The following is a 27717-nucleotide window of genomic DNA, read 5'->3' as shown; positions in this document are numbered from 1 at the left end:
AGACCATCATTAAATGACTGACAGACAAGAACGGTTTGACCTAAAAATATCAAAATTGAAACTACTGCGGAAAAAAAGACACCTACATCTTGGATGCCCTTGAGGTAAGCTAAAACATACCAAAATTTAATTTCAAAGTGAACTATCCTTTTAATGTGATTTATCTCAAGTTGATTGATTTGGTTAAAAGTAGAACTCCTTAGTAAAATGTTTTATGGAGAATTTTTTTTTGAAAGCTTATGAAGAAAATTAATGGAAAAAAGAAAACAATTAGTTCAATGTAACAAATAGTGCAAAAAATTATACACTAGCCCTTATTTTCTATCCTTTGCCAATGTTATTTAGATTAAATAAAATTATATATATATGTGTACAAGGGAGGAGTATTGGAGCTTTTTGAGAAGTACCTGCTCTCTATACTGATCTGCATGTCTCCTCTCATCCTCCACCTGCATCAAAACTTCCTTCAGTTTCTTCTCTGTTTTCCTCACCAGCTTATTGGCTATGGCTCGCTCTCTAGGAAGGGAGAAAATGAAGAGAGGACACACAAAACAGACACATTGCTGTGAAGACACAGTGAATGAATAATCCATGCAACAATGATTTTTAAATGATTTTTCTCACTTTAAAAAAAAATCTAAAACGTATTCTCTTGTTCATGCAATGCAATTTGAATGGTAGCCACAGCTGTCAATCTTTATTTTTAAGCTTTAAGTCACACCAATGGCTTTGGAACGTGCAAATATCACTCACACACAAGTTGTACAGACCAATTTTTATGATAGTTTTTGTTCTTTTTAGAGCTGAGCAGTCCCTGGTCCCCATAAACTTTAATTGTATGTAAAAGAGCAGTTCTGACATTCTGCTAAACTGAATCAACATTGAACTGATTGAACTGAATGATGACACTGTTGCCTTCTGTAGAGATGCTTATAGCTGAATTGAACTTGTTTCATTATTGATGAACTTTTGCATTGCATTGACAGTTGGATAATGACACTATTATCTGTAGTGCTGTTTTACAGCTGAAATTGAATTTGTTTCATAATTAATGAATTTTACAGCATTACACTTATTTTCCTGTTTATTAATGTGAAGCTGCTTTGAAACAATTTGTATTGTAAGAAGTACTATATAAATAAATGTGACTCAACTTGAATAAGAAAATCATTCAGATTTCATTTTTCATTCAGAAGACATCCGTTCATTTGACCTCCAAGTTTATCTCTAGCACCCCCCACTGTTTTCTTACTGTCTCTCCTGCTCCATTTGTTCCTCCATCGATTCTATCTTGGCCTCTAGGGCGGCGACGCTGAGGCGATGTTTCCCCTTCACAGTTCCCTCCATCTCGCTGAGACGAGTCTTCAGCTCTTTATTATGCCTCTCGAGAGCCTCTCGTGCGCTCTCGCTCTTCTGTGCAAGTGTCCTTTCTCCAGATAGCTGGACTGTAAGAGTCTCAACCTAAAAAGTAGAGAGAGAGATGTAGAGTGCTCTGTCTCATGTGTTTGTGTGATAGTATAGTGTGCTTCTTTGTGTACCTGTAAGGTGCTTTTCCTGTGTCTCTCGGCTATTAGTTCAGCATTACTTTGTTCTTCCTCTAACTCTTCCTCCAGCTGAGTGATTCTTCCCTCAAGACGCCGCTTCTCTTCAATCAGTGCAGCTCTGCAGGGCAAACAAAGTTAAAGACAACATGAGTTTTTTTAATAAAGCGGCCTATTGTTGCACACTGTTCATCAGTGCATAAGAGAATAATAGTAGACAATAATATTGGTATTCAAAATACTTCCAAAAAAATATTTTTAATCTGTAGGAAAGGACTTGAAAGTGGGTGTTACATACACTAACTTTCACATATTTGGGTTTGTAAGATTTTTTAATGTTTTTGAGCCTATTCTGTTCACCAAGGCTGTATTTATTTGATACAAAATATTATTACAATTTAAAATAACTTTTCCATTTTAATCTCTTTTAAAATGTAATTTATTCCTGGGATGGCAAAGCTGAATTTTCAGCATCATTTACTCCAGTCTTCAGTGTCACATGATCCTTCAGAAATCATTCTAATATGATGATTTGCTGCTCAAGAAACATTTCTCATTATTATCATTGTTGAAAACAATGATGAATGGAAAGTTAAAAAGAACAGCATTTATTTGAAACAGAAATCTTTTGTAACATTATAAATTAGTTTACTGTCAGTTTTGATCAATGTGTCACCTTAATGAATAAAAACATTAATATCTTTTAATTTTTTTTTATATATCATACAGACCCAAAACCTTTAAACGATGTAGCCAAAAAATAAAGACGTTTTAGATGGAGAACAAATTAATACATTTTAGTCAATAAACTTTTAAATATAGATATTTATCTTACACAAACACATCGATTCACTTCAGAAGGCCTTTATTTTAACCCCAGCAGAGCCGTGTGGGTTACTTTTATCATAGATGGATGCTTTTTTATGGACTTCAAAACAGAATTCACCATTCACTGCCATTATAAAGCTTGGAAGAGCCGGGACATTTTTTTATATAACTCCAATTGTGTTCGTCTGAAAGAAGAATGTCATATACGCCTAGGATGACTTGAGGGTGAGTAAATCATGGGGTAAATTTCATCTTTGGGTGAACTATCCCTTTAATAGAGGAACATTTTTAAATGCATTGTGAGTGCTGTTTAGTGTTGTTTCTAAAGCATACACAAAAAGATGCATCTCATCCTCCCTAAACAGAAAGATATCTCAGGGTCAATGAACATCAACACAAGCACAAACAGATACTGACTTTCCAGTTGTAGTGTTGACAATTTCATCCGCCATTTCGTCTCTCTCCTGCTGGGCCTGTCTCCGCTGCCTCTCAGAAACGGCCAGCTCCTGAGAGAGTATCAAAATAACAGCGAATGAAAGAGAAAAAAAGAATGAAGGAAAGAATGAATGAAGGATCTTCTGGGTTACATAGGCAGGGCAACACACCTCTGTCAACTGTAACAGTTCTGCCTCCAAAGTCTGCAGCCGTTTCTCGCTGTCCTTTGACTGGACGACGATCTCGTCTCGAGCCAACTTGGTCTCGTCAAGCTCACGAATGAGCTCCTTCATCTGAGTCTAAAACACACACAGGAACACACTAAATATCCAAATCAGGGATCAATCAATCAAATTTTATATGGCCCCTGGTTTATTTGAATGAAGTCTGGCCTTCGTAATGAAATAATTGAGCCCTGATCTACAATAAGCAACTAGTTATATCACAGCTCTCAGCAACATCTTTTTAAAATTGTCTTGTGGTTTATTTCAAAATGAACTGAACTGACAAACCTGGAGACGTTTCATCTGTCTAAGTGCTTCCTCTCTGCCCCGATTGGCTGTTTCCACCTGAGCCTCAGCCTCCTGCAGCTCGGTCTCCAGTTGTTTCTTGACCGTCAAAGCCTGAGCTCTCTGAGTCTTCTCCTCTTCAAGCATTGTTTCAAGCTCTCGCACCTGAACAAGTAATAGAAGAAGAAATGTGAGAAAAATAGGAGGTCAAGTTCAATTCTTTTCAGCTCTGAACATCTTCAAAGACTATCTCATCCCTTCACTTCTTCGTTCTGCTGAGGGCAGTTACCTGTTTGTTAAGTGCTCTCCTCTTTTCTTCTCCTTTCTCCTCCTTAGTGCTGATCTCTCTCTCAAACTGAGCTCTAAGGGCCTGAAGAGTGACATCCAGTCTGAGGCGAGCGTTTTCCGCCTCTGTCAGCTCATCCTCCAGCTCTTGGGTCTGTTCTTTCAGGGATTGTGCCTCTGTTTCCAAAGCCCTCCGAGAACGCTCCAGCTCATGAACCTGAGGAGATGAAAAAAGTCAAAGAAAATAATGTTTTTGCTATTACTATGCTATAACATGTTAATAAACTCTGTGCAAGCACACAGGTAAAAAGCAAGCTGTACATTTTTGCCCACGTCATCTTGGGCGTTGACGAGCTGCTCCATCTCCACACGAAGCTGCTTATTGGTTCTCTCCAGCTCATCTCTCTGCTCTGTTGCTTCCAGCAATGCTCTAGAGAGAGACAGGAAGCGTGTTTCTTTCTCTCGACTCTCTGCTTCTGCGCGGTCCCGTTCCTCCAGTAGCCGAGCACTCACTGCCTTCTCCTCTGCCAAACACTGATGGTTAAAGGTCAAAGGGTGATGAATATTTGGAGCGGCATTGCTCAATTTATAACCTTTTTTTTTACTTTTTTAAATTACCAAATATGAATTTATTCATGTATCTTCCTATCAATACATCTAGCTGTCTATCCATCCATCCATCTAGCAGTTAATTTATCCCTCCATTGATCCAACAGTCAATCCATTTATTCCTCCCTTGCTCCCTCCATCCACCAGTCAATCCATCCCTCTATTGATTCACCAGTCAATCCTTCCATCCATGTATCAGTCAATCCATCCATCCATTCCTCCATCCACCAGTCCATCAATCTATCAATTAATCCACCAGGAAATTCATCCCTTCATCCATCTCTCCTTTGATCCACTTGTCAATCCATCCATCCATCCATCCATCCATCCATCCATCCACCAGCCAGTCCATCCATCCATCCTCTATCAATCCATCCACCAGTTAATTCATCCCTCTATCCATCTCTCCATTGATCCACAAGTCAATCAATGCATCCATCCATCCACCAATCAATCTATCACTCCATCCATCAGTCCATCCATCAACCAGTCAATCCATTCATCCCTCATTCACCAGCCCATCCATCAATCCATCCACCAGTCAATCCATCCATCCCTCATCCACCTGTCAATCCATTCATCCATCCACTGTCCACTGGTCCATCCATCCATCCATCCCCTACAGTACCTGATCAAATTTCTTCTGTCTCTTCTCCAGAGCAGTGCAGTTTTGTCTCTCTCTCTGAAGAGCGATAGTCATGTCCTCTATCTCTTCTCTCAGCCGTTCTTTCTGCCTCTCTATGCGTTCTTTCTCTTCTTCTTTGGCTCTCTCTCTCTGTGTAGCATTCTCCAGCTCTCTCTGCAACTTCCTCCTGGCCTCCTCCCCGACCTCCACAGCTGAATTCACTTCCTCTGTCTGTCTCTTCAGATCAGATAGCTGCATGGGCACATAAAAAGAATATGATAAAATGGAGTTAAGATGGTTAGAACAATAAAAATGTTTTCCTGGATTTGCAAATGGGTGCAAACCTGTTGTGTATGGTTTTGAATCTGGCGTGTAAGCTCTCTGGTCTTCTCCTCCTCCTCCTCTAGTCTCTCCATCAGTCCAGTTTTCTCTTCCTCTAGAGCACGTACACGTGAGCCCAGCGTCAACTTCTGCCGTGTCTCTTCCTGCAGTAACTCCTAAAAAAAAACATACACACAAATTGTACGCATGATTAACAGGCCTTCACATTCACCGTCTCAGAGAGAAATCCCAGTCTCTAAGATCTGCTTTGAAATAGAACAACGATCAGAGTGAGCAGAGAAAATCAGTTTGGTTAAGTCCCATGAGCCTATTAATATGTAGTGGAAGAGAGCAAATTAAAACACACACAAAAGTTACCTGCACATCATGTAGCTGGCTCTCCAGGCTGCTGACCTCCTTACTTAGACGGTGAGATTTGGAGTCAGATGAGGAGAGGGAACTGGACAGAGACTCAAGCTCTGACTGAGAGGGAGAGATTTCAAAGAGAGTTTAGAATCGTTTCATAATTGGTTTGATCCATAGGTTTGATTCAGACTAGAGTTTCATTTCAAAATTAAAAGTGGACCAGCAACAAAACATTTACTAGCTGGTCAAACCAACCTAAATTGGTCACGATACTGTTTGTAACAAGGTGGTTTGTAAACCACCCAATTACCAGCTTGGACCAGCTAATGTCCAGTTTGGACCAACTAGAAACAAGCTACCATGTACCCTACATAGCTATCATTTTAAGCTAGATTTTCCAGAATGGGAAGGATTGCTGTCAGCTTAAAGTTTTGCAAACGAAAAAGGTTAATGAAGCACAGAAAAAAAAAGTAACTTTCAAAACAATCTGTTGATCAATGTGGCCAATTCACGTGACCAGCTTTAACACGTTGCACAGTCTGCATGGGTAAATCTTTCGAACCTCATGCAAAATTCCCAATTGCCTGGATTCCAAATGACTAGATTCACAGTAAATGTGGCCACACCTTAACAGTGAACTGTACCAGAGTTCACATCAATCGTACCTAAGACCTCCTTAACAGGTATATTTGGGAGCAGTTCCCTGGGTCAGAAAACCATTTTTACATAAACCAAATCAATTCAAATCAACTCTGATGTCAAACGGTAGAAAGTAGTGGCCTTAGTCATTTTTTATTTCTTTTTTTTACAATTAAGCCCATTTCCTCTCTCTTTTTTCCCATTTTACCTGGAGTTTACTGAGTCGTTCCTCTCGCTCCTCTCGTTCTCTATCGGCCTGCAAGAGGCGTGCGTTGACTTCCTGTAACTGTCCCTCTGCCCTCTTTCTGCCCCTCTCGCTCTCCATCTTCCCTCCCTGTAATGTCTTTAGCTCAGCACTCAGGTTCATACGCTCCTCCTCCAGAACAGCCTTCGCCTTCTCCAGAGACTGACGGGACTATGGAGATACACACAAAACTTGGACATGTACCAATACAAAAGCTGGTTTCCCAGTGAAACAAACAATTTTGCAAACAAGCTGCATTTGACGTAAATGCTAGGACTCACTCTCTTGGCATTGTCTAGCTGCTCCTGTAGGGAATCTATAGCGGCGGTGTGTTTGATGCGGAGCTCTGACAGCTGAGCTTCATGACGACGGGTCTCGTCCTCTAAACATCTCTGAAGCTCTCCTAATTCAGCCTCACGACGAGACCTAAACAAACACACACACCGAAATGCCTGTGGTTAACTCTAGTCTACCCTTCTGTAAAAGAAGTATGCTTAATTGTTTTGAATGTGCACTTTTAGTGTACTTCAAATCTTAAAAGTATATAAAAAAATTTGAGCTTGCAGATAATATAGTATTAATGAAATAAAAGGCCACTTAAGTGTTTTTAACGAGAGTACACATTCATGACTGCTTCTTAACACACTTAAGTATGTTTTTTGTTTTAATAATAATTTGTAATGCTTTAAAGAAGTACACTTATTTTGATGCGTTGACTAACATACTAAAGCACATGTCAAGTATTTGACTATTTGACCACGCACGCACACACACACACACACACACGCACACACACACACACACACACACACACCTGAGCTCTTGCTGAGCAGCTGTAGTGTCCAGTGTATCTTCTAGTTCAGTTCTCAAAGCCTCTAACTCCTCCCCCAGATCTCTCCTCTGTTTTTCGGCTCTCTCCCTCATCCCTCGTTCATTATCCACCTCCTCTTTAAACTCCGAGACCTGAGACATGGCCTCTCTCAGGGCTCTCTGAGCTTCGGTACGACGTGCCCCCTCTTCTTCCAGCCTAAGAGAGAGAAAAAGAGAGCAAAAGATGTCATTACTGGAGAAGTATTAGCAACTGCGCCAGATTCACTATAAGGCATATTTGTGTTTGTGCGTGTACCGTGTCTGTAGTGTGGTGATCTCTTTCTCTCTTTGGCTCAGGCTTCCTCTCAGCTCCGTGACGAGTAAGCTCAGGTCAGACAGCTGCTCTTGAGCCTCCACTGATTCTGCTTCCATCCGTCTCTTCCACTTCTCCTGCTCCAGACGGCCCTGCTCTTCCCTCTTCAGGCGCTCTAAAGGAGAGAAAGAGACAGTTATTCGGACTTGGTGTGCTTTTGAACCATCATTGCATGGAAAAGAGATGAAATGAGGTGCACTACTGTTCAAAAGTTTGGGGTCAGTAAAAATTTAGGCAAAATTCAACATCCAATGAATCATTAACAATGACATTCTTAAATGTATTATTACAGTTTTTTTGGATTGCTTACACACTAAAATTAAAAGTAGTACACTATTAGCAAAACCTTACACTCAAGAAGCAAAACATCAGCCCATATTTGCACAACTATAAGCACATTGTCAACCTCACACTTGTTGCAAAACTCTACACACAGTGATTTGCAAAACACTAAACACACTTAACATACATTACACACAAAAATCTATCATGAAGTCACTTCCTTGCAATACCAAAGCACTGACTGTCAAATTACCGCACCGTCCAACCAATTGGTTCAACACAGTCATCAGGTGTGCAAACACTTGTTTGCTTAATTGTAGACACACCAATCAGGTGTATAAGCACTATAAAAAGCAGCAGTCATTCAAGACGTTTCTTTCCAAGGTGTCTTGCTAATGACAACATTGCCTGCGATGTTGATGAAATTCTCTGGCCAGATCCAGCTAGGCGAAGAGACAATGTCTAGGTTTTTTTTGTTTTGTTTTTTTACAGTAAACTTACAGTACAATACGTAAAGTGACATTTTGTTACAGTATTATGAATCTCCAGGTCAACATTTTGGGCGTGTTGAGAAATAATTGAGTTTCTTCAGTCTGCAACATTAGTCTTGTGTAGTGTTTGGTGAATTTACATTATATTTGTACTTTGTTGATGGTACCCATACACAAAAGAAATATATTTTCAGAGTATATTTTGGAATATATGCAAATATTTGAAATTGGCCCAATAAATATATTTCACACTTACTGTAACATCATATATTTTTTGTTATATTTCAGAATATTTTTCAATGTATTTTTTTCTGTATGGGTCCCCAAAAGTGTCAAAAATATATGTGCCATATATTCCAAATACATTGAAATATATTCTGAAATATAACAAAAATATATGATGTTAAGTGTGAAATATATTTATTGGGCCAATTTCAAATATTTGCATATATTCCAAAATATACTCTGAAAATATATTTTAAATAAATTTATTTTGTGTATCTAATCATAGGGAAGTAGAAGTGCTAAAAGTGTTTTAGGTTTATCACAGCAGAGTGTAACTCGTGCGAACAGAGTATAGTAATGTGAAACGTGTGTGTTTCATATGGTAACAAAGTGTGGTTTTTAAACAGAAGTGTATAGTTTTTACAAGAGTGTTTAATTATGCAAAGGATCTGTTGTGTTTTGCTAATTGGGTGTGTGGTTGTGCTAACTGTGTGTAGTGTTTTGAAAACACGGGCCCTGTTTTGAAAATCGTGCTTAAGCAATCCAAAAAAACTGTAAGTCAAGTACTGTTACCTTCTAAATCAGCGATGACAGCTTCCTGTTTGTTTTTCAGCTTGTTAAGACTCTTCACCTTCTCCTCTTCCTCTGTTAGTTGATCTGCCACTTCATTCAGTCTCTCGTCCAACTGTTTCTTCTCCTGAGAAAGAGAAAGATGGAAATATTCATAAACCACTGTAACATTGTAGCTGCATTTTTTCAGACAAATAAACAACCCTCTTCTCTTTAAAGTCATCATGAAATTAAAACAATTCTTACTTCTTTATGGAATACTGCAGTATTTATTATCCAACTATCCAATAAATTCCCAATGGGAAAAATCAAGTCCCGCCCTACATTTTTTCTTGTTCGAGAAGCCGTTTCACTTGGATAATGTCACAATAGGGATGAAACGACCATTGCAACTTCTGTTTCATACGACCTCAACTACCTTGCTCAATCTGTCTCTCTGCTCTCCCAAAGTCAAGGTCTCGGCTTCAAGACTCTTCACTTTGCTTTCCAGGGTGACTTTCTCCAGCTGGAGGCGCTGACGTGTCCCCTCTTCCTCCTCTAGCTGTTCTTCCAGATCCTGAGAAAAAGAAACAATAATCTTGACAGAAGATATTCAGTAGTAGACATCAGACACTGAATAAAGCTTCAGTCCTCCTCACCTGCACATGTTGCTGCACTCTCTTCTTCTCATTGGTCATCTGAACGTTCCTCTCCTCTTCCTCCTCCAATCGGGTTTCCAGCTCTCCCAACACATCTTCAAGCTCCTGTTTGCGACTGGCCAGCCGTGCTCTCATTTCTTCTGCCTCCGCGAATAACTCCGCCTCCGCCTGAAGCTGGTCGGTCAGCACTGACTTCTCCTCCATCAGCTGTCAAGAAGACATCCAGATGAATGTGGAAACCAAACAAATACATTTCTTTCTTCTTTTGGTTTACCAACATGCACAACAAAAATGAGTGAAACAATGAAGTAGTCACCTGTTGGTTTTTTTTGTCCAGTTCAGTAAAGTCAAGCTCTAGTTTACTCAGCTTGTCTTTGGCTTTCTGAAGCTGTGCTTCCCGAGCTTGAATCTCTTCATCTTGACGGGTCACCTGCAGCAAGGGCTTCACCTGGAGGAGAGGTCAATGGTCAAAAAGCAAATTTAAAAAAATCTAATAAATGCGTTTTTTTCAAAGAATCCTGAATAAAAATGTATCATGGTTTGCACAAAAATATTAAGCAGCACAATTGTTTTCAACATAGATAATATCAGCATATAATGATTTCTGAAGGATCATGTGACACCGACTGGAGTCAAAGACTGGAGTAATCAGATGAAAATTATGCTTTGCCATCACAGGAATAAATTATACTTTAAAATATATTAAAATAGAAAACACATTTTAAATTGTAATCATTTTTTACATTATTACTGTTTTGATGAAATAAATGCAGCCTTAGTGAGCATGAGAGACTCCTTTCAAAAACTTTTCAAAAAGTCTTATCGACCCCAAACTTTTGAACATGTAATTTTGAGTATGTAGTAAGAGAGAGCAACATACTACCACTTCATTACTTTATATATTGATACAAAAATGCCATGTTCATTGTGTTTACATGTTAGCTTTAGCTACATTCTAAATAAAATCATTACATTAAAGGGGCTACATGTAAGAATGTTCATGAATTTATCGCTTTTTTATTGCCAATGTATGAACAGCTTGTAACCAAACTTAAAAAAGAGACCTTCCCGGACTTCCTAGGTTGTCAATGAAAGCCTGTAGACTGATTTTTATGTGAAGGATAAGTTGCTGGCTGCAGTTTACTTAATGGCCACCGGTGTCGCTAATAACAAGGGTTTTGTAATTCTACAAATAATAACCCCTTTAAAACACCTTTTTAGGCCTACTTAATTTTTTACTTTATATAACATGTTGTGTAATGCTTTGTGTTACCTTGGTGAAGAGTCTCCACCACTGCCAGTTTCTGAGCTTCAGGTATGCTGCACAGTTCCTCTGCATCACACGCAGAGCGCTGAGCTGCTGCTGCTTCTTATGGAATGCCCTGAAAGAACACATGTCAGTTAAAACTTACATGCACACATATTACACACCACACAACCCATACGCACGCAGACACTTACCTCCTGGCGAGGAATCCACGGGCCGCGCTCTGGAAGCGGATGATGGTGTCAGTGATCTTCAAGTCTCGTTCTTCCTCCAGATGAGCCAGGACTCCAGCCCGGAAGAACACCTTACTCTGTCCTACCCGGAAAAGGTTCTTGTCCAGCTCCAAAGCACTGATCTATAGATACAGTAACAATACATAATCAACAACATGTAGAATACTAATCAGAGATCTGAACAAAACACTAAACCACCATTGACCTTCCCCACTCAGTTCTTGACCCTAAAGCATCTGTGCTGTTCACATTTACTGTATGGATCCGAAACTCGAGTGTGTAATATCCGCTATCAAATCAATATTATGAACTCTTTGATTTAGGTTTGAGTGACATCACTTACCATGAGCTCACACGCCTGTTTGCCATCCATAAAGGTTCGAGGAATAGCATTTGGAGTCAAGATCTCATACCTGAGAGATACACAAACAGAAAAAGAGGCAGACAGATAAATAAGACGCAAGAGGCAAGAATCTAAGATAGAATGTAAGATATACCTAAAGCATAAAAGTATTGTTGTAAGCAATTATTTTTTCCACAGACATTCACACTCACAGACACGCGTGCACACACATGCATGCACACACACACACACACACACACACACACACACACACACACACACACACACACACACACACACACACACACACACACACACACACACACACAATTTACTTATCTACTGTAAGTGGGGAAATTCCATAGACTTGTATTGTTTTTACATTCAGCTAGTAATAAATACTATAATCTAGCACTAAACCTAACAAAAAACTTTCTGTTTTTACAATTCATTAACATTATTTACTTCATTTTTATACTGTTTTACAAATGAAGATGAAAAAGATGATTTATCAGACTTAGCTCACTACAGGGTACAAATATATCTCACAAATTATGGTTAAATACACACACCTCTGTCTGAACTCTTGGAATGGGATGCGGTTCGGGAAGCCCTGTCTGCAGATCCTGATCCCCTCCAGTACACCATTACACCTCAGCTGATCCAGAACCAGATGAGGACTCAACTTACCTGCCTGTGATTATTTAAAGAACAAAAAGTAAGGGTTGTGCAACCTCACTATAAATACCATATCATTAGTTTCATACCATATATCATAGAGTCCTGAAGTGCCCCCATTATTATTTTTCAGTAGTGTGTTATGTAGCTGTTTGTGAATGTAAAAGGTCTGCAGAGTTTCAAAGCCCAAAGTGCACGACAAATGGAGTTATAATCTCCCAAAACAACAGATTCTGAACTGCCTGAAACGAGTCTTCAGTAATTCCAGTCTCACTTCCTGCACAAACCTACGTAAGTTTGTAACGAATTTGCATAATGCCCGTCTGTGGTCTTCATTGGCTGCCTGTGAACAACATCTACTTTGCCCCGCCCTCAAACACTGTAGTTGTAGCTGAGGCCTGGAAGAGTTTGGTTTGTGTTGTTGACATGTCTAAAAAAAATTGTTTTATAGGCTGCAGAAGCAAATCCACTTTGTATGAAGTATGAGGACTGTACAGTATTGATACAGTAAAACCAACGCCATCTTTAGTGTTCGTATCACTGTGTATAGAAGCGCTGAGGAAGCCCCTGGAGCTGAAATTCAGAATAAGGTAATATACGTTGTTTGTTTAGTTTCTGATCACAAAAGATCACCAATCACAAAAGACTGGGCCATCTGGCCAATCAGAGCAGAGTAGGCCTGAGGACAGGAGGGGTTTAGAGAGACTGAATCCTTTATCAAATTGTTTCAGACACTGTTAGAAAAGAACTGATGCTGCAAAAGTATATTATGAGAAAATGAAAGTGTTTTTTGAGCTTGGATGCATGTAAACCTTTTGTAAGAGACCTTAAAAAGTTAATTAGGAAACTTTAAAATAGCATAATAGGGGCACTTTACAGATATGTTAAGAAGAGAGAGATCTCAACGAAGAAGTTCTATGTAAGTACTATGTTAGTTTTTCAATTTCTCTTTCTATTCTTACCTTTTTCTCATGGTTGGGGATGATGCAGCGCAGGAAGTTGGGGTTGGTGTTGCGGAGGGTGGCCATCAGTTTAGTAAGGGACTCTTTGTAGAGTTGCCCCACAGTGCGAAACATGCCCTTCTTCGTCTTAAACCCAGCGGCCCCAAAAGTCACCGGTCCACTGTTCTCTCCGGACGACCCCTGGTCCAGACCCACAATCCTCTCCACTGACAAGCACAAAACAGATATGTTATTATCTAAAAAGATTATGTTTATGGCATGTTCAGAGAGCACTATGGCTCTATATTAGTGCTATTTCTGTAAAACCATACAACAACCAAAACTTTTTTGAGAAGAAAAGTTTTCTGTTCAAATGGAAGTCATAATATGTGTGAAGAATGTGTTCTTCTTCTGAGACATTTAAAACTTCCCAAAAAGAAAGAAATTCTGTGTGCATTTCCACATTACAAGCACTTTAAGAAAGATGCTTCACGAAGAATAAACTACAGGCAAGCAGATCACAACCATCTACTGTTAAACCAAACTAAACTACAATGAGTTCTATAGCTACACATTCTACTAAACTACAGTTAAAAAAAAAAACAGCAACCCACACATCACATCACAATCTGATGCAATGAAAGAGAGATGAGAGACAGAGTGAAGGGCAAATCATAATTAGATGAAATGATGGAGAGGTTAAAAGAAGAAGGGCAGAAAAACCTACTGCTGTCAGAGCCATTGGTTTGCAGTGTGGCATAAGAGTCAAAAAAGTACACACGAGGAAGAGTTTGAATATCTGAGAGAAGAGTAAAGTAGAGAAGAGAAGAGAAGAGAAGAGAAGAGAAGAGAAGAGAAGAGAAGAGAAGAGAAGAGAAGAGAAGAGAAGAGAAGAGAAGAGAAGAGAAGAGAAGAGAAGAGAAGAGAAGAGCGTTAGTCCATAGTAGATTACAGTGTTAAATATTAGAAATCGAACAAAAAATGTTTTAACATTGCATTATTAAACATTTATTAATAAACAGCACAATTATTATATATATTATTTTACCATTTTCATTGTTTGTAGCAGTTTCGAATTGTTTTAAGCAATTAATTTATTTATTGTTGCCGTTAATAATATTTGTTTGTTATTTATTTAAACAAACAACAATTATTATTACTATTACTGATATTTTTATTATGAATTTGTTTGTTTTCCTGCTTTTGAACCGGAAACTTTGGAAAATTATTATTATTGTTAGTTTGTTTATTTATTTGTTTATAAACATCTTTAAACATTTATTGATAATATAATATAATATAATATATTTATAATATAATATAATATAATATGATTATAATATAAATATAATTCCTTCAATTATACTGAAAACTTTAAGGCTATAATTAAGCTGTATTACCATTTGTATTGCTGGTGCCAGCTTAAAATTTTATCAAGCAACTCATTAATTTATCATTAATATTAATAATAATAATATTCATTCATTCATTTATTAATTTATTTATTTTCAGCTTCTGAACCTAAATTTAATTATTACTACTTATAATAATATTAATAACATCATCATTACTAATTTATTTGTTTTTGTTGTTTATTTGTTGTTTATTTTTGGAGGAGATATGTAAAAAATATTATTATTATTATTGCTATTATTATTATTTTTCTTTATTCTTCTGCTTCTGAACCTGACACTTTGAGAAATGATTCTAATTACACCACAGCGTCTTTTAAGCACATACCAGTGCAAAACACATTCCCCAGTGTAACAATAATTTACGACACACACACACACACACACACACACACACACACACACACACACACACACACACACACACACACACACACACACACAAAAACATGCTTCCCCTCACCCTCCCTCCAGAGCTCAGAGATGAAGGGGTCAGATGACTGATGCAGGAGAGATGCCACATTATCGTTCAAAGGATCCATGTTCTTCACCAGCCACTCATTTGCCTTATAGTCCACCTGACGGAGTAAGAAAGTAGACAGAGCCCATTTTGACTTCATGTTAAATAGAAAAAGGAAAAATGGAGAGCCTAGGGTGGTAAAAAAATCTGACCTTGCCAGCATAGTGTACAATGGAGAAGTCGGCCTCTTCTTTAAGCTGCCGCGGCCGCATGAACTTTGAGTGTGAACCCTGCTCAGCTGACAGTTTGTCCACAAATGAGCGATCAGTTGCCCTCGGAAACCAACACTCCTCATCCAACAATGCCAGCACGCCAGGAGGATGAGCCTATGGAGCAAACCAATTAGAAACACTATCAAGGCACTGCATGTCAAACTGCAGTCGAGATAGAAGAGGTGGTTTGCCCAGGACACTTTACAAGCTAGACACTGCCAATGATGTCCAATCAGGTTGTATGACAGCAAACAGTCATACATTCTTCTCTATTATGTGAATTAAGATCTACACACACACTGACCGGTCTCTCAATGAGGTCGATACAGGGCTGAAGATCCAGCCCGAAGTCGATGAAGTTCCACTCGATGCCCTCTCGCTGATACTCCTCTTGCTCCAGTACGAACATGGTGTGATTAAACAGCTGCTGCAGTTTCTCATTAGTGTAGTTGATACATAACTGCTCGAATGAGTTCAACTATTGAGAAAGAAACATAGAGAATAATATTTCGTCAGTTGAATAATTACAGACAATAAATAACAGACATTTAAGGTGAAGTTTGTAGGGTTTTTATGTTAAAATTCATTCTTTAACCCAGTTAATTGTCTGACTATGACTACTATTAGTATGTCATTCATGGGTTTATCTCCCAAAAAGTGTAAACATTGAGCCTGTTTCAGGCACCATCAAAACATTGAGAGCAGTTCGTTCAAATCTGTCAATCTTTTTCCAGCTTGACCAATAGTGTGTGTTTGGGGCGTGGCTACTGTAGCAGGCGGAGCCAGAGGGTGTTTAGCTGGTGTGAGACCATGGCTGACACGCGTTACAATGACATTCAGCTTCCGTTACAGAAGTGCAAGCCAAAATTCAATGCGTTTATATCTTCAAAGATTAAACGGGTCATGAACTCATTAGTTCTACTCAATTGTTTACTCATGACACATAGCAACACAGCTGAATGGATTCCTAATATGTTGGAACTTTTATTGAAAGTAGCCTACTTTTACCTGTAGAGATGTGGCTTCACAAGCACCCGTGAGAGCTGTTTTTGCCATATGTTTGAGTTGGGGGAGGCTCAACGCACATAATGAGTCTAAGGGTGTTTGCAAGGTCGTTTGAAAATATGCTTTATTTTTGTAATTCTGCTAGGTGCCACTAGTGTTGCTCGGGCCTGGCTCACCTGGAAGATCTCAAATCCAGCGATGTCCAGGATCCCGATGAACGAGGCTCCCTGGCGCTGCCTGCGGTCCAGGGCTCTGTTGATCCGGTGCACCAGCCAGCGGAACAGACGCTCATATGTGGCCTTCGCCAAAGCCTCTATCGCAAAATCAGCCTGAACACACCCACCAAAATGGAAAGAATAAAAATTCAGGTTCACGTAAATCCCAAAACACACCCATTACTCATTATGAGAATAGGGACAAACCTTTTAGGCCATGCACTTGGCACGCCGACCATTTTTCCCGTCATTAAACCAGCAAAAGTGGATTCGGACACGCCCTAAGTGAACTTGCGCCGTGCGCTTTAGACCATGCGCTTAGATCGTTAAAATAGGGCCCAATATAATATAGTTGTGTAATGATGAAATAGCCTATAACTTCTTAAAACGATTATAAGGCCACCCAGTAAAAGTGCTTTTTGCGTACTGTACGTGTGGTTTCAATTGTTCCTAAATCATGATCTGTTTGTGAAAAAAGATTTCACGCAAATTTGAGCGTATGCATGTTTGGTGAATGAGACCCATTGCTTGAAACCCATTTTCCCTGAGCAATGTGGAGTGTTTCAGAGTGGAACATGTTTTTTAAAGAGAAAAATAAGGTAGGGACTTTATACCTTTGGAATTGAATGGATTGTAAAAATTTTTTAAAAAAATTATTATTTCATATGTGGAGCAGGTATCGCAATTACACTACCATTCAAAAGTTTGTGCTCAGTAAAATGTTTTAATGTTTTTGAAATTATTTATTCTCACCAAGACTGCATTTATTTGATTTTTTTTTAAGTAAAAACAGTAATATTGTGAAATATTATTACAATTTAAAATAACTGATATAACTGATATTTACATTAAAATGTAATGTATTCCTGTGATGTCAAAGCTGAATGTTCAGCATCATTACTCCAGTCTTCGGTGTCACATGATCCTTCAGAAATCATTCTAATATGATGATTTGGTGCTCAAGAAACATTTCTTATTATTATCAATGTTGAAAACAGTTGTGCTGCTTAATTTTTTTTTTTTGTGGAAACCTTTCTTTCAGTATACTTCGATGAATAGAAAGAACAGCATTTATTTTACATATAATTTTTTTGTAACATTATAAATGTATTTACTGTCACTTTTTATCTATTTAATGCACCTTTGCTGAAAAATATTAATTTCTTTTTTAAAAAGTTTATATTTGAATGGAAGTGTACATTTTGATAAGACATAAATTTTTCTTTGGAATATCTAATAAATCATCATAGTAAAATCTATAAAGCACTTTATAAGGAGCTGTGACTTTGAAAATGGTTTGATATGCGAAACTGTTCACTAATGATTCAGACAAAAGTTATGATTTATTGCTTAGACACCCTTGTTTAACCATGCATTAAAAAAAGCTGAAATAACACTGCAGTGTGAATATTTAAATGAGGTCACTGTCAATCTTTTTAGGGTAAAATGAACTCAACTTTTAGTAGACAAGCGAGTTCCCTTCTCAGAGTCTGTCTGTAATGTACATTTGTAGTATTTGTAAAGAACTACATGAACACACCTGCTGCTTGGTCTGAGCCTTCTGGACGTACTCGCGGCCCACTTTGATGCGGGGAGTGAGAATGGCTCGGCTGAACTCCAGTACACTGATGCCCAGCAGGTGGCAGAGCTTCTGCGCCGCGGTGTCATCCGGCATTGAGGCCTGATCTGTGTTCTTCTCTTTGTGAAACGAGATGTTCCCAAACTGCAGCACTGCAGAGATCACCTTTAACATAGCTGAAAAGAGAGAGAGTGAGAGATCAGGATGGACAGCTGGATAGAAAATCTTGTTTAATTCAAGTACATGTTTTATGAAATCTTGTGGATGTTTTTTTCTAGATCTATTTGAGACCCTTTTCTCCCTTACATGTGGATTCTTCCGGGGTGAAGCCCATGATGGTCACTGAATCCATTGTCTGAGTGAAGTTTTCTGAATCACTCTGACCCGGAACAGGAAGTGACCCCCCGCAGATGAAGCGGTACTGATCCGCGCTGCCCAGCAGAAGCTCCTCTACAGAAAGGGTGTGAATAGATAAACACAATGATTATGTTTGCATTAGAGAGGATTAAAAAACCTGTATATTGTGAAGCAGTGTGTTTTCAGTGTTTGTGTGGTCTACTGACTTCTCATGGCCTCAGAAGCTCCAGAGAGGAGCTGGTAGAAGATGTGGAAGGTTCGCTCCTCTTTAGCCTGCCTGATGGCTCGAGACTTCTCCAGCAGATCTGATACACATGCAGGTTAATGAAAAATGCACCGACACACACTTTGTTTGCTGTACATTATGGGCCAGATTTACTAAACAGGGCAAATTAGCATGAGCGCTAATTTAAAAAAGAGCGCAGATGGGAGTGGAAAAGTTCACCGCGTGATCTACCGACGACACACAAATTAAAGAACACAGACGCAGCCGGATCATTTCCATAATGACCAATGCAATTTACCAAGAGCAGCGCAAATTCGCGTCTGGTTTAAGACTTGCTTTTTTTGGGCTGTAAATAATGGTGCAAATACCAGTAAATTGACAAGAGCCAACCTTAGTTAATCACCTTGCATGATTAATTTAAACACTCTCCTCCCATAAATTTTGCGTCTGAAAGGGAAACTCCAACAAATACATATGCAATAAGTTTAGCCGCAAAAATAACCCTGTCCACGCCTTTTCAGCGATAGTTTTTCACTGCGTCATTAATTATCAACTGGTAATTAATGATTTGTAGTGGATGTTTGAAGGATACAGGTCTCAATATTAGCACCAACAATATATCCAGCAACATCAAAATTGATCCTGATGAATTTGCCCTAAAACAAATAAAAAAATACATGTCAGACCAGAACAAAGCATTTGATCAAGATATAACTCTCTGTGAATATGGTTAGATGTGGCGTTTCAGGGCTTACAAATCTGGAAGAGTTGTCGTTTTTGACCGTTTTGGCATTGCCGAAGGCCTCGAGGATGGGGTTCGCTTGCAGTAATTGTCTCTCCAGCTCCCCCTAGTCACGGGACAGAAAGAACAGCATGTCAGTGCAGGAATATTACCTACATTACAGCTAAAAGCCCATCATCAGCCCAGCATCAGCATATGACGCAGCCAAACAATCACACTATTTTGCAAAAACACATTTTACTAAATTGAGACTTACCACAGACAAGAAACACACCTTCTAAAGGAGTGCAGATGTATTGTAAGGACAAACCAGCTCTCAAATCTAGTCAAATGTCAGTTTCTAAAATCACTATTTATTGTACACACACAAAAAAAAAATTAATTTGTGCATACTTTTTTTTGTGTGAACAATTAATACAATTTTAGATATTTTAAAAGCTATTTACAACCATTAAAAGGTTCTGTTTTAATTTTAGAAATAAATAAAAAATAAGTATAGAGAAATATTTTTCATAGCAGTTTTCAATGACATTTTTTTACCTTAAATATTATATTTTTAAGTTTAGCATATGATTAATGAATAAATAGTAAATTATGTAAAAATAAATGTCTGGAAACAATTTCCATTAGCTCTTTCCTCAACTTTGAAATTTGTCCTCAAATTAAAGCTAGCTCAGAAGAATCACACACATAGACAGCTGAAATGGCAAACTCATACATTTGCAGCTCAGCAAAAGCCTTAAGCCGGAAAAATAAAATTCCATGTACAGGCTAGAGAACCTCTGTCTAAGCTATGAGGTTCCACTCTCACCTATATAGACTAGCATGGTCTATATAGGTCAAAAAACAAAAAAACAAAAACACCATAGCAAAGCTTTAATATGTATAGAGTGCCCCCTACAGGCCCATAGTGGAAGCATTAGAACACAACAATACTCACATACTGCATTGTCTGTTAGTCCACAAAAAAAGAGAGATGGGGTGGTTGAACAAGTGCACAGAACACACAGGGGACAAAAAATAGAACATGTTGATGAGCAAAAACATGGTAAAAAAATAAACATAAATAAATCCAAAGACATTAATAAGACATATGATATCACACATTATGAGGTTAAAGTGGCAGGATGTGAATTAGAACTGCTGTAGTTTGAACTTCTCCCTGTCGGCCGGATGTGCCAGTCATGAAGAGAAAAGCCCCCACTCACCCTGTTCACAGCACTACTGCCACGACCCAGAGAGCGTGTGCCATCCATCTTCAGCAGGACAAAGAGGAAAGAAACCAACAGCAGAAAGAAACAGCAGGACCCAGGAAAGAGAGGAGACAGGGAGAGGAGGGCAACCAAGAAGAGCGGAAATTGAAATATTAGAGAAAAGGAAATGCAAATGAAAGGATTTTTTGGGGTTTGTATGTATATAGCGCACAGATACACCAACATTTACAGCTTTATAATTCAAGACGCAACTATAAGGATGGCCCATGGGTAGTGTGAAAGAGTGAAAAAACGTATCAATATTGGGGATATGTAATGTAATATATATATATATAATTATATTATAATTCTTATAATTATTACAATTCACTTTTAATATTTAAAACAATTTATTAGATTTTTTATTACATTTTTCACATTGTTTTTGACAAACTAGTATAGAATTTTTAAATCTACCATTTACTGTACTGTTTACCGGCATCAGCTTATCGTAATAGGCCAGAATTGTAATCATATATGTGCATCCCTAAAAAAAAATCAAACTTAATATTTAATTAAATACAATTTTGGCAGATTTAATAAAGCAATAAATTAAAACATCACTTAAAATAATTATAATCTTTTTTTGTGGTTCCAGTGAAAATATGGGTACTATCTATACTATACTATAAGTACTATCCCAGCCAGATCCTCAGAATTTTTTTTAATTAATTATTATCATTATTGTATTATTACTGCATTTTGTATTATTTATCCTTTTTCTTGAGCCATGTAACAGAACAGTTATTAGAGAACTACAGACAACAGCAAAAATAAATAAATAAAAAATAAAATAGAAAGGTAAGCATGTGCTGACTTGTTTTAGAAAAGCAGAATGGAGAAAGAGTTTTTTCTCTCCCTAAAGTCTTCCGCCAGTCCCCCGTCCTCACCTGTAGGGCGATGTCTTTGGGCCGTCCCAGAGTGCCAGACTTGTGTGAGGACGCCACATGTGCCAAATACTGAATCACTTTTTTTGTGTTCTCCGTCTTGCCTGCACCAGATTCCCCACTGAACACACACACATACATAAACAGAACAAATAAACCACCTTCTTCTGTAAAATAGGGGCAGACTATTTTCAGAGTTATTCAAACAAATACTGGCAGATGACTTAAATGACTTAGTTGGAAACAAATTTGGAACAAAATTAGAAACATGTGCCAGTAAATGGTAAGAAAATACGGATCTGTAGAAAAACATGTCATTCTACATTATAACAGGCCTTAGGGACTAAACAAGTTAAGATTGTGCCTTTTTTAGCCCTTTAGGCTTCTGCTGTGCCTACTAAGGCATTCAAGTCAAATACCTGCAGCTCAGTCTTACATCTCTCCTCATGCTGCAAACCATCTTAACTTCTCCATATTAAATGCTCAATTAAATGTTCACTGATTTTTCTAAACTTTCTGCTGTAATTCCAGATATATGTAGAAATATGCAGTGGCCACAGCCAGTGGAAACTCACGTGCACAGAATGGCCTGATCTTCTCTGTCTGTAGGAGAAAAAATAAAACACATGAATAGGGACATTAGAATGACCAGTGAACATTTACAGTAATTGCTCTTGATTTAAAAATGAATTTGAATTGTGTCAAATTTCTGAAAATGTAACTTTTGGTATTTAAAGGCACACTGTGTAGAAATTGTGTTTTTGTCAAACAGCGACCCCTAGAGTCGCTGTGGAATACTTGCACTGTCGTAAATACCCCTCCATTTACACCTGGTCACATAAAAGTGTTTTTGCGAAACGGATTTAAATCCGATCTCCAATTCCCGCGCTATATGCAGATTTAATGGAGTGCACGTCACTGAAAGCAACAGATATGAACTGCATTTTATTGATCATCAGCTAAAATTTCAAAATCAAAGACCACAATAAGAGAGAGCGGCAACAGCCCTGGTAAGATCATTTAATTTCTTTACTTTTAATGATGATGATTGTGTGTTAAGCGTCTGCGACTTACTTTCACTTTGATTTGCGATAGTTTGCATGTTGGCTTGATGAATAACGTTAGATGCTCAGCTTCTCATCTGCGGTGATGCGTGTTCCAGTAGCGTCGTCATATCTGGCTATAACATATAGCCTATAACACGCTCTCACACTTTTTTTATTGATTTATTTTTAGCATTTTTGGTAGGAGTACAATTTACATGTGGTTTCAACAACCAGATGCATTTACACTTGTCCAGTTTCGTCTGGAATGCGTCTCAGACCTCCTCCTGAAGTGGTTTGAGCGATCGGATTCAAATCCGTCTTGAATGCGTTTCGGAGGGCATTTACATCTGGTCTTTTCACAATCAGATAGCTATCCGATCTGAGAAAACGCATGAAGTGGCCAGGTGTAAACAGCCCCCATGACAAAAACATACGCACGAAAGACGAAAACAAACGCTGGTTGGCCTCTCGCGTCCAAATTTGAGGAAGTGGTGGGGGAAGTGACGTATGCCGTAAAGCAGTCGAATTTTGTCGTTCTTTTTGTGCTCGGGTTACTACCCGAACCCCGAAGTTACGTTGTGCCAGTAAAAGCGATACAGACCCCGTCAGACTCTGGCAGACGTGTCACTCAACCTATTGTAAGTCGATGTACCATCACAAGGGTCTTGGAAATATATTATGAAGGCTGAAAAGCTACACAGTGTGCCTTTAAGAGAAAACTTAAATGTAATAAAAATGCTTAGAGAATAATCATTTAATTATTATGACTCAAAAGTAGGGGGTGACACCCAAAGACACTGAAAGTAACTCTAAATGATACAATAATAAAATTATATCAATATTGAGAGCATCTAGATTGGTGGATCTGATCCAGTTTTGATCCAGGACACAGATTTTACAATTGACAGTGGCAATACAACACAGTTGTTATTGTCAAACAAAAATAAAATGATTAATAAAATATAATAAAAGAAAATAAAGAAAAAAACAACAAAAAAAAATGTCCTCATCCTTTGGCTAGTGTTACATTATAAGGTCCCGCTGTTATTCATGCAAATGCTTTTAAACCATCTAAGCAGAATAAGACACAAAAGAGAACACACTCATGCGCACAGAAAGCCGCTTCAGACAGCGCCTGAACGGACAAAAACCTAATAAACCTGCTGTCTGTCATTAAGGATAATAACTGATTGAATAACTTTTGTAGCTTTAATAAGGATTAATCTATATTTCATTTATAATTTATGCAGTGAAGACTGTGAAGTGCTTGATAACTTTATTCAGTTTTTATTTATATTCTACCTTAGGTTACATGGGTCAAAAAAACTGTTTACCCACCAAAAAAACTGTTTACAAGGTTACATGGGTCAAAAACAACAAAAACAATAACGTTTTGAGCATTTTTACAGGGCAAGTAAAAATCTGAACCGATCTGACTGGGCCAATAGAAATAAATTGAGTCCTGATATATTGAAGCGCACAGGTAAATGTGACATTCATTACAACTTAAAGTTTACTTTTTTTTTAAGTTGTTACATTTTATAAATGTACATTTTTCAAATTGATAGCTTTCAATTATACTGTAATGCTGAATGCCTATAATTAATGGCTAAAATTGAGAAAAAAAAAAAATTCATAGAGACATCAGTAGTAGTATTGGTGTTACTGGCCTTCTTTCATAAAAGGATGCCATTGAACAAATATTTAAAACAGGGGTCACCAAACTAAGGCCCGCGGGCCGACTCAGGCCCGCCACCCCCCTTTGACTGGCCCCCCAGCCCCTCTGCCCCCCACTACTTGAATCGGCCCTATGAGGCAATCCCCAAAAGTCGTCATGGACGGTACGTCATGGTACGGGCGTCACAGTTTGGTGCATACATTTACACGGAGAATACACGGTATAAAAATAAATAAAACTTGCGTGCAATTTAATTAATGTAATGCGGAACTACTGTTAGATATGCGGATTCTTACCTAATCTGTAGCTCCGCCTTAGCTCTGAAGCTCTGAAGCAGGCTGCGGTGTAAAGATTGCAATGCTGGAATATGTTGAGAGAGAGGTGCGGCCGCGATCGAAAAGTCGTAAAGTGTTTACTTGTGTGTGTGTGTGTGTGGCGCAGCCACGATCGAACAGTGGAAACATAAAAACATACTCCGTCATTTAGTTTATGCAGGACATCATTCAAACTGCAAAGTGTTTAAGTTACTGTGAATTACATTTTTAAGGAAAACAAATATATTAATCTGAAATGTAGCAGATTAATTTTCAATTAATTCAGGTCCAATTACCAACCATATCAAGGTATTTTTATTAATTGAATTAATGAACTAATTATATAAAACTATTGTCAGTGCACTACAAATAAACTGGTTCTATGCCTTTACTTTATTAATAAAACTTATTTAAAAAAAAATACAAGGCTTAAGACATTTATTTTTCTTTTGGTGGTCCAGCCTGAGACATGCACAAGCCTTCTGCATTTTTGTTTTGCTTTTCCCTTCATTGTACCCAACCGTGATGTCTGAACCGAGGTATGAACCGAACCGTGACTTCTGTGTACCGTTCCACCCCTAAAAGAGAGTGCAGGGTTTTCAAAGAACAGTGGACCAACGATTATTTGTGAAGAATAAATTTAAATAAAACAAAGTGTGAAGACTCGATTACAACTTTTGCAAACCACTAGTAAAGATAAACAAATATGTGCCAGGAATCAAGTGTTGATATAGTAGTGTGGATATAGTAGTGGGGATGGCTGTGCCAGGCTAGTAATCTCTACTACACAATGAGGCCTGCTGGTGGTCATTTTGGTCTGGGTCATACAATTCTATGTTATATAGCTGACCCGGCCCCGGCCCCCCATCACAGTCAGGAACGATAATGTGGCCCCCAGAGAAAAAAGTTTGGTGACCCCTGATTTAAAATATAGGTGTCAGAGATATTCAGTCATTTGCTCATTTAGTTTCATTATCATGGACTTTTAGTTTGCTTCTCATTATTTCCAGTTGTCTTTGTTCATGTTTCCCGTAATCATTAGTTACTGGCAATTCATCTTATCATCACACCTGTTAGTCTTTTAGTTCGTTATCAGGGTGTATTTAAGTTCCTCGTTTCTCTGCTTTGATTGTTGGTTATTGTTTGTGTATCACACGCTATTAAGTTACCTGTGGATTATCTGAGTTTGTTTGATTAAATTGTTTATGTTTGAATTCATCTTCATCTGAACTTCTTCTGTGGACCTTATTCACTGCGATCATGACAATAGGCTTCTGTTGTTTCTGTTTCTAGAAATAGAATAGAATGGGGCATCAGTTTACTGTTGGAATTTGTCGTTTCGCGCTGCATCCAGTGTAGACAGCATCACTGATTTTAATGGGTTGTGGCTCGCGTCTGGTGTGGACACGTGGTTTCGGTAGTTGTGACGTTTAAAGTGGATTCATCGCCTGTTTAACGTTAACCTACTGCAGAACCTTGCACCATTCACTTTATATTTTTACACGTTTCGCTGAAATACTCAATTCCGATTCTTCAATTGCGCCATACAACTGGTAACAGACTGAGGAAAGACCCGTGACATAATCGGCATGGCACTTTTTCCCAGAAAACACACGCACCGGTTGAGCCAGTTTATTAACCACGGACACACCCTGAAGAGCAGGATCCAGGGTGAAAGTGCCAAATCTCAGTGTCTCAGTCATGCCTGGGGTTTCACACTGTTACTAAGTGTGTGAAAGATCTGAAACTTCATGTAGCAACATGAAACTGGTTTTCTACTTTCTAAATATTTTAACGCAGAGGTGTATGAATAAATTCACATGAACTGAAGCAGGCCTACAGCAGGATAGTTGGTTGCCATGGTACCTTGCAGCATGCTCCTGTAAGCCGCCTCCGATATGGCGTAGATATGTGGAGGCATCTCATGCCGTTTCTTCCCACGATACATCTCGATGATGGATTCTGTATAGATGGGCAGGTTCTTATAGGGGTTGATAGCAACACAAAACAGGCCGGAGTATGTCTGTGGCACACAAACACAATAATTAAGACAGTTAGGAATAATGATTTTGTATGTAGAAACTATTCTTGGCAGAGACTGAACAACCTCAGACCGCCCACATTCTCTTCACTGACTGCCTGATGGATACTGCACACAAAACTAGCAGCCACTTAAAATCAGAAGCTTAGATCTCAATGGCTTCCTTAAGTCAGAGTGCTCAGGTTTTTATCAGTTCAAAGCAGATGTTGAAACATTGTAAAACCAGCACAATAAGCAATTTTAAGGAAGAACTAATCACTGGATTTTACACAGTTTGCAAGATTAGAGCAATGATTTTTCTAAAGAGCTCTAGGTTTGCTGTGCTTGTTTGTAGGGCTGCACAATTTGGGCAAAACTTCTGTGATTATAAATCAATGTGACATTACTATTATTATAATAAAAATATTAAACAAAATAAAAAATATTTGTAGACTATTTCACTATAAAATAAAGAACTAATAACTAATTATTAAATTAGTATAACTAAAACTAATATTTGTGTCTTAATTTCCTATTTTTCAAATGTTAAACCACTGAGCTTTTATTTTGGTGGAAAACTGTATTGTTTCCCGTTTTGTTTTGTGTGTTATGTTACTTTATATATAATATTAATAATAATATAAAAATAATAATAAATGTACCATATTAATTTGAGTGAATTTTACTCTACATTTATTTTAGTCAAAATTCTGGATGACGTTAAAGTGAAAAAATGTATATATAATTACATTTTACTTGTGCAATCAAATCGATTAATCGCATCTAACATAAAAGTTTGTGTATATGTGTGTGCGTTTGTATATATACACACAACACACACACACACACACACACACACACACACACACACACACACACACACACACACACACACACACACACACACACACACACACACACACACACACACACACACACACACACACACAAGTATTTACTAACTTTTATGTTAGTAAAAGAGATACTCCTTATATATA

General features: G+C 38.1%; 1 protein-coding gene across 6 annotated transcripts in view; it reads right to left on the bottom strand.

Moving 5' to 3' along the window:
- Positions 1-27717, bottom strand: part of myh14 (myosin, heavy chain 14, non-muscle) — a 46545-nt gene that overhangs the window by 7633 nt on the left and 11195 nt on the right. For 2 of the 6 annotated variants that reach the window (XM_081389489.1, XM_081389491.1), the window contains exons 4-42: positions 26566-26722; positions 22237-22264; positions 21665-21782; positions 20730-20777; positions 20462-20473; positions 19535-19627; positions 19372-19435; positions 18760-18858; positions 18503-18646; positions 18158-18372; positions 16579-16731; positions 15702-15875; positions 15338-15511; positions 15129-15243; positions 13981-14052; positions 13275-13480; positions 12207-12328; positions 11635-11704; positions 11253-11413; positions 11065-11173; positions 10108-10239; positions 9792-9998; positions 9572-9709; positions 9157-9280; positions 7529-7700; positions 7217-7429; positions 6684-6828; positions 6367-6573; positions 5532-5636; positions 5177-5329; positions 4836-5084; positions 3920-4132; positions 3603-3815; positions 3317-3478; positions 2975-3103; positions 2787-2875; positions 1539-1662; positions 1253-1461; positions 408-516 (exon numbers count right to left, since the gene is read on the bottom strand). In XM_081389489.1, coding sequence (XP_081245615.1) covers positions 408-516; positions 1253-1461; positions 1539-1662; positions 2787-2875; positions 2975-3103; positions 3317-3478; positions 3603-3815; positions 3920-4132; positions 4836-5084; positions 5177-5329; positions 5532-5636; positions 6367-6573; positions 6684-6828; positions 7217-7429; positions 7529-7700; positions 9157-9280; positions 9572-9709; positions 9792-9998; positions 10108-10239; positions 11065-11173; positions 11253-11413; positions 11635-11704; positions 12207-12328; positions 13275-13480; positions 13981-14052; positions 15129-15243; positions 15338-15511; positions 15702-15875; positions 16579-16731; positions 18158-18372; positions 18503-18646; positions 18760-18858; positions 19372-19435; positions 19535-19627; positions 20462-20473; positions 20730-20777; positions 21665-21782; positions 22237-22264; positions 26566-26722 — 5427 coding nt within the window. The remainder of the gene's footprint in view (positions 1-407; positions 517-1252; positions 1462-1538; positions 1663-2786; positions 2876-2974; positions 3104-3316; positions 3479-3602; positions 3816-3919; positions 4133-4835; positions 5085-5176; positions 5330-5531; positions 5637-6366; positions 6574-6683; positions 6829-7216; positions 7430-7528; positions 7701-9156; positions 9281-9571; positions 9710-9791; positions 9999-10107; positions 10240-11064; positions 11174-11252; positions 11414-11634; positions 11705-12206; positions 12329-13274; positions 13481-13980; positions 14053-15128; positions 15244-15337; positions 15512-15701; positions 15876-16578; positions 16732-18157; positions 18373-18502; positions 18647-18759; positions 18859-19371; positions 19436-19534; positions 19628-20461; positions 20474-20729; positions 20778-21664; positions 21783-22236; positions 22265-26565; positions 26723-27717) is intronic. The other 4 variants (XM_081389490.1, XM_081389492.1, XM_081389493.1 and 1 more) reach the window with 4 other exon arrangements.

This window comes from Scardinius erythrophthalmus, assembly GCF_964197995.2.
Source record: "Scardinius erythrophthalmus genome assembly, chromosome: 16".
Classification (NCBI taxonomy): Eukaryota; Metazoa; Chordata; class Actinopteri; order Cypriniformes; family Leuciscidae; genus Scardinius; species Scardinius erythrophthalmus.
Note: the sequence above shows the minus strand (reverse complement) of the source record. Positions and strands in the feature narration are given on the sequence as shown.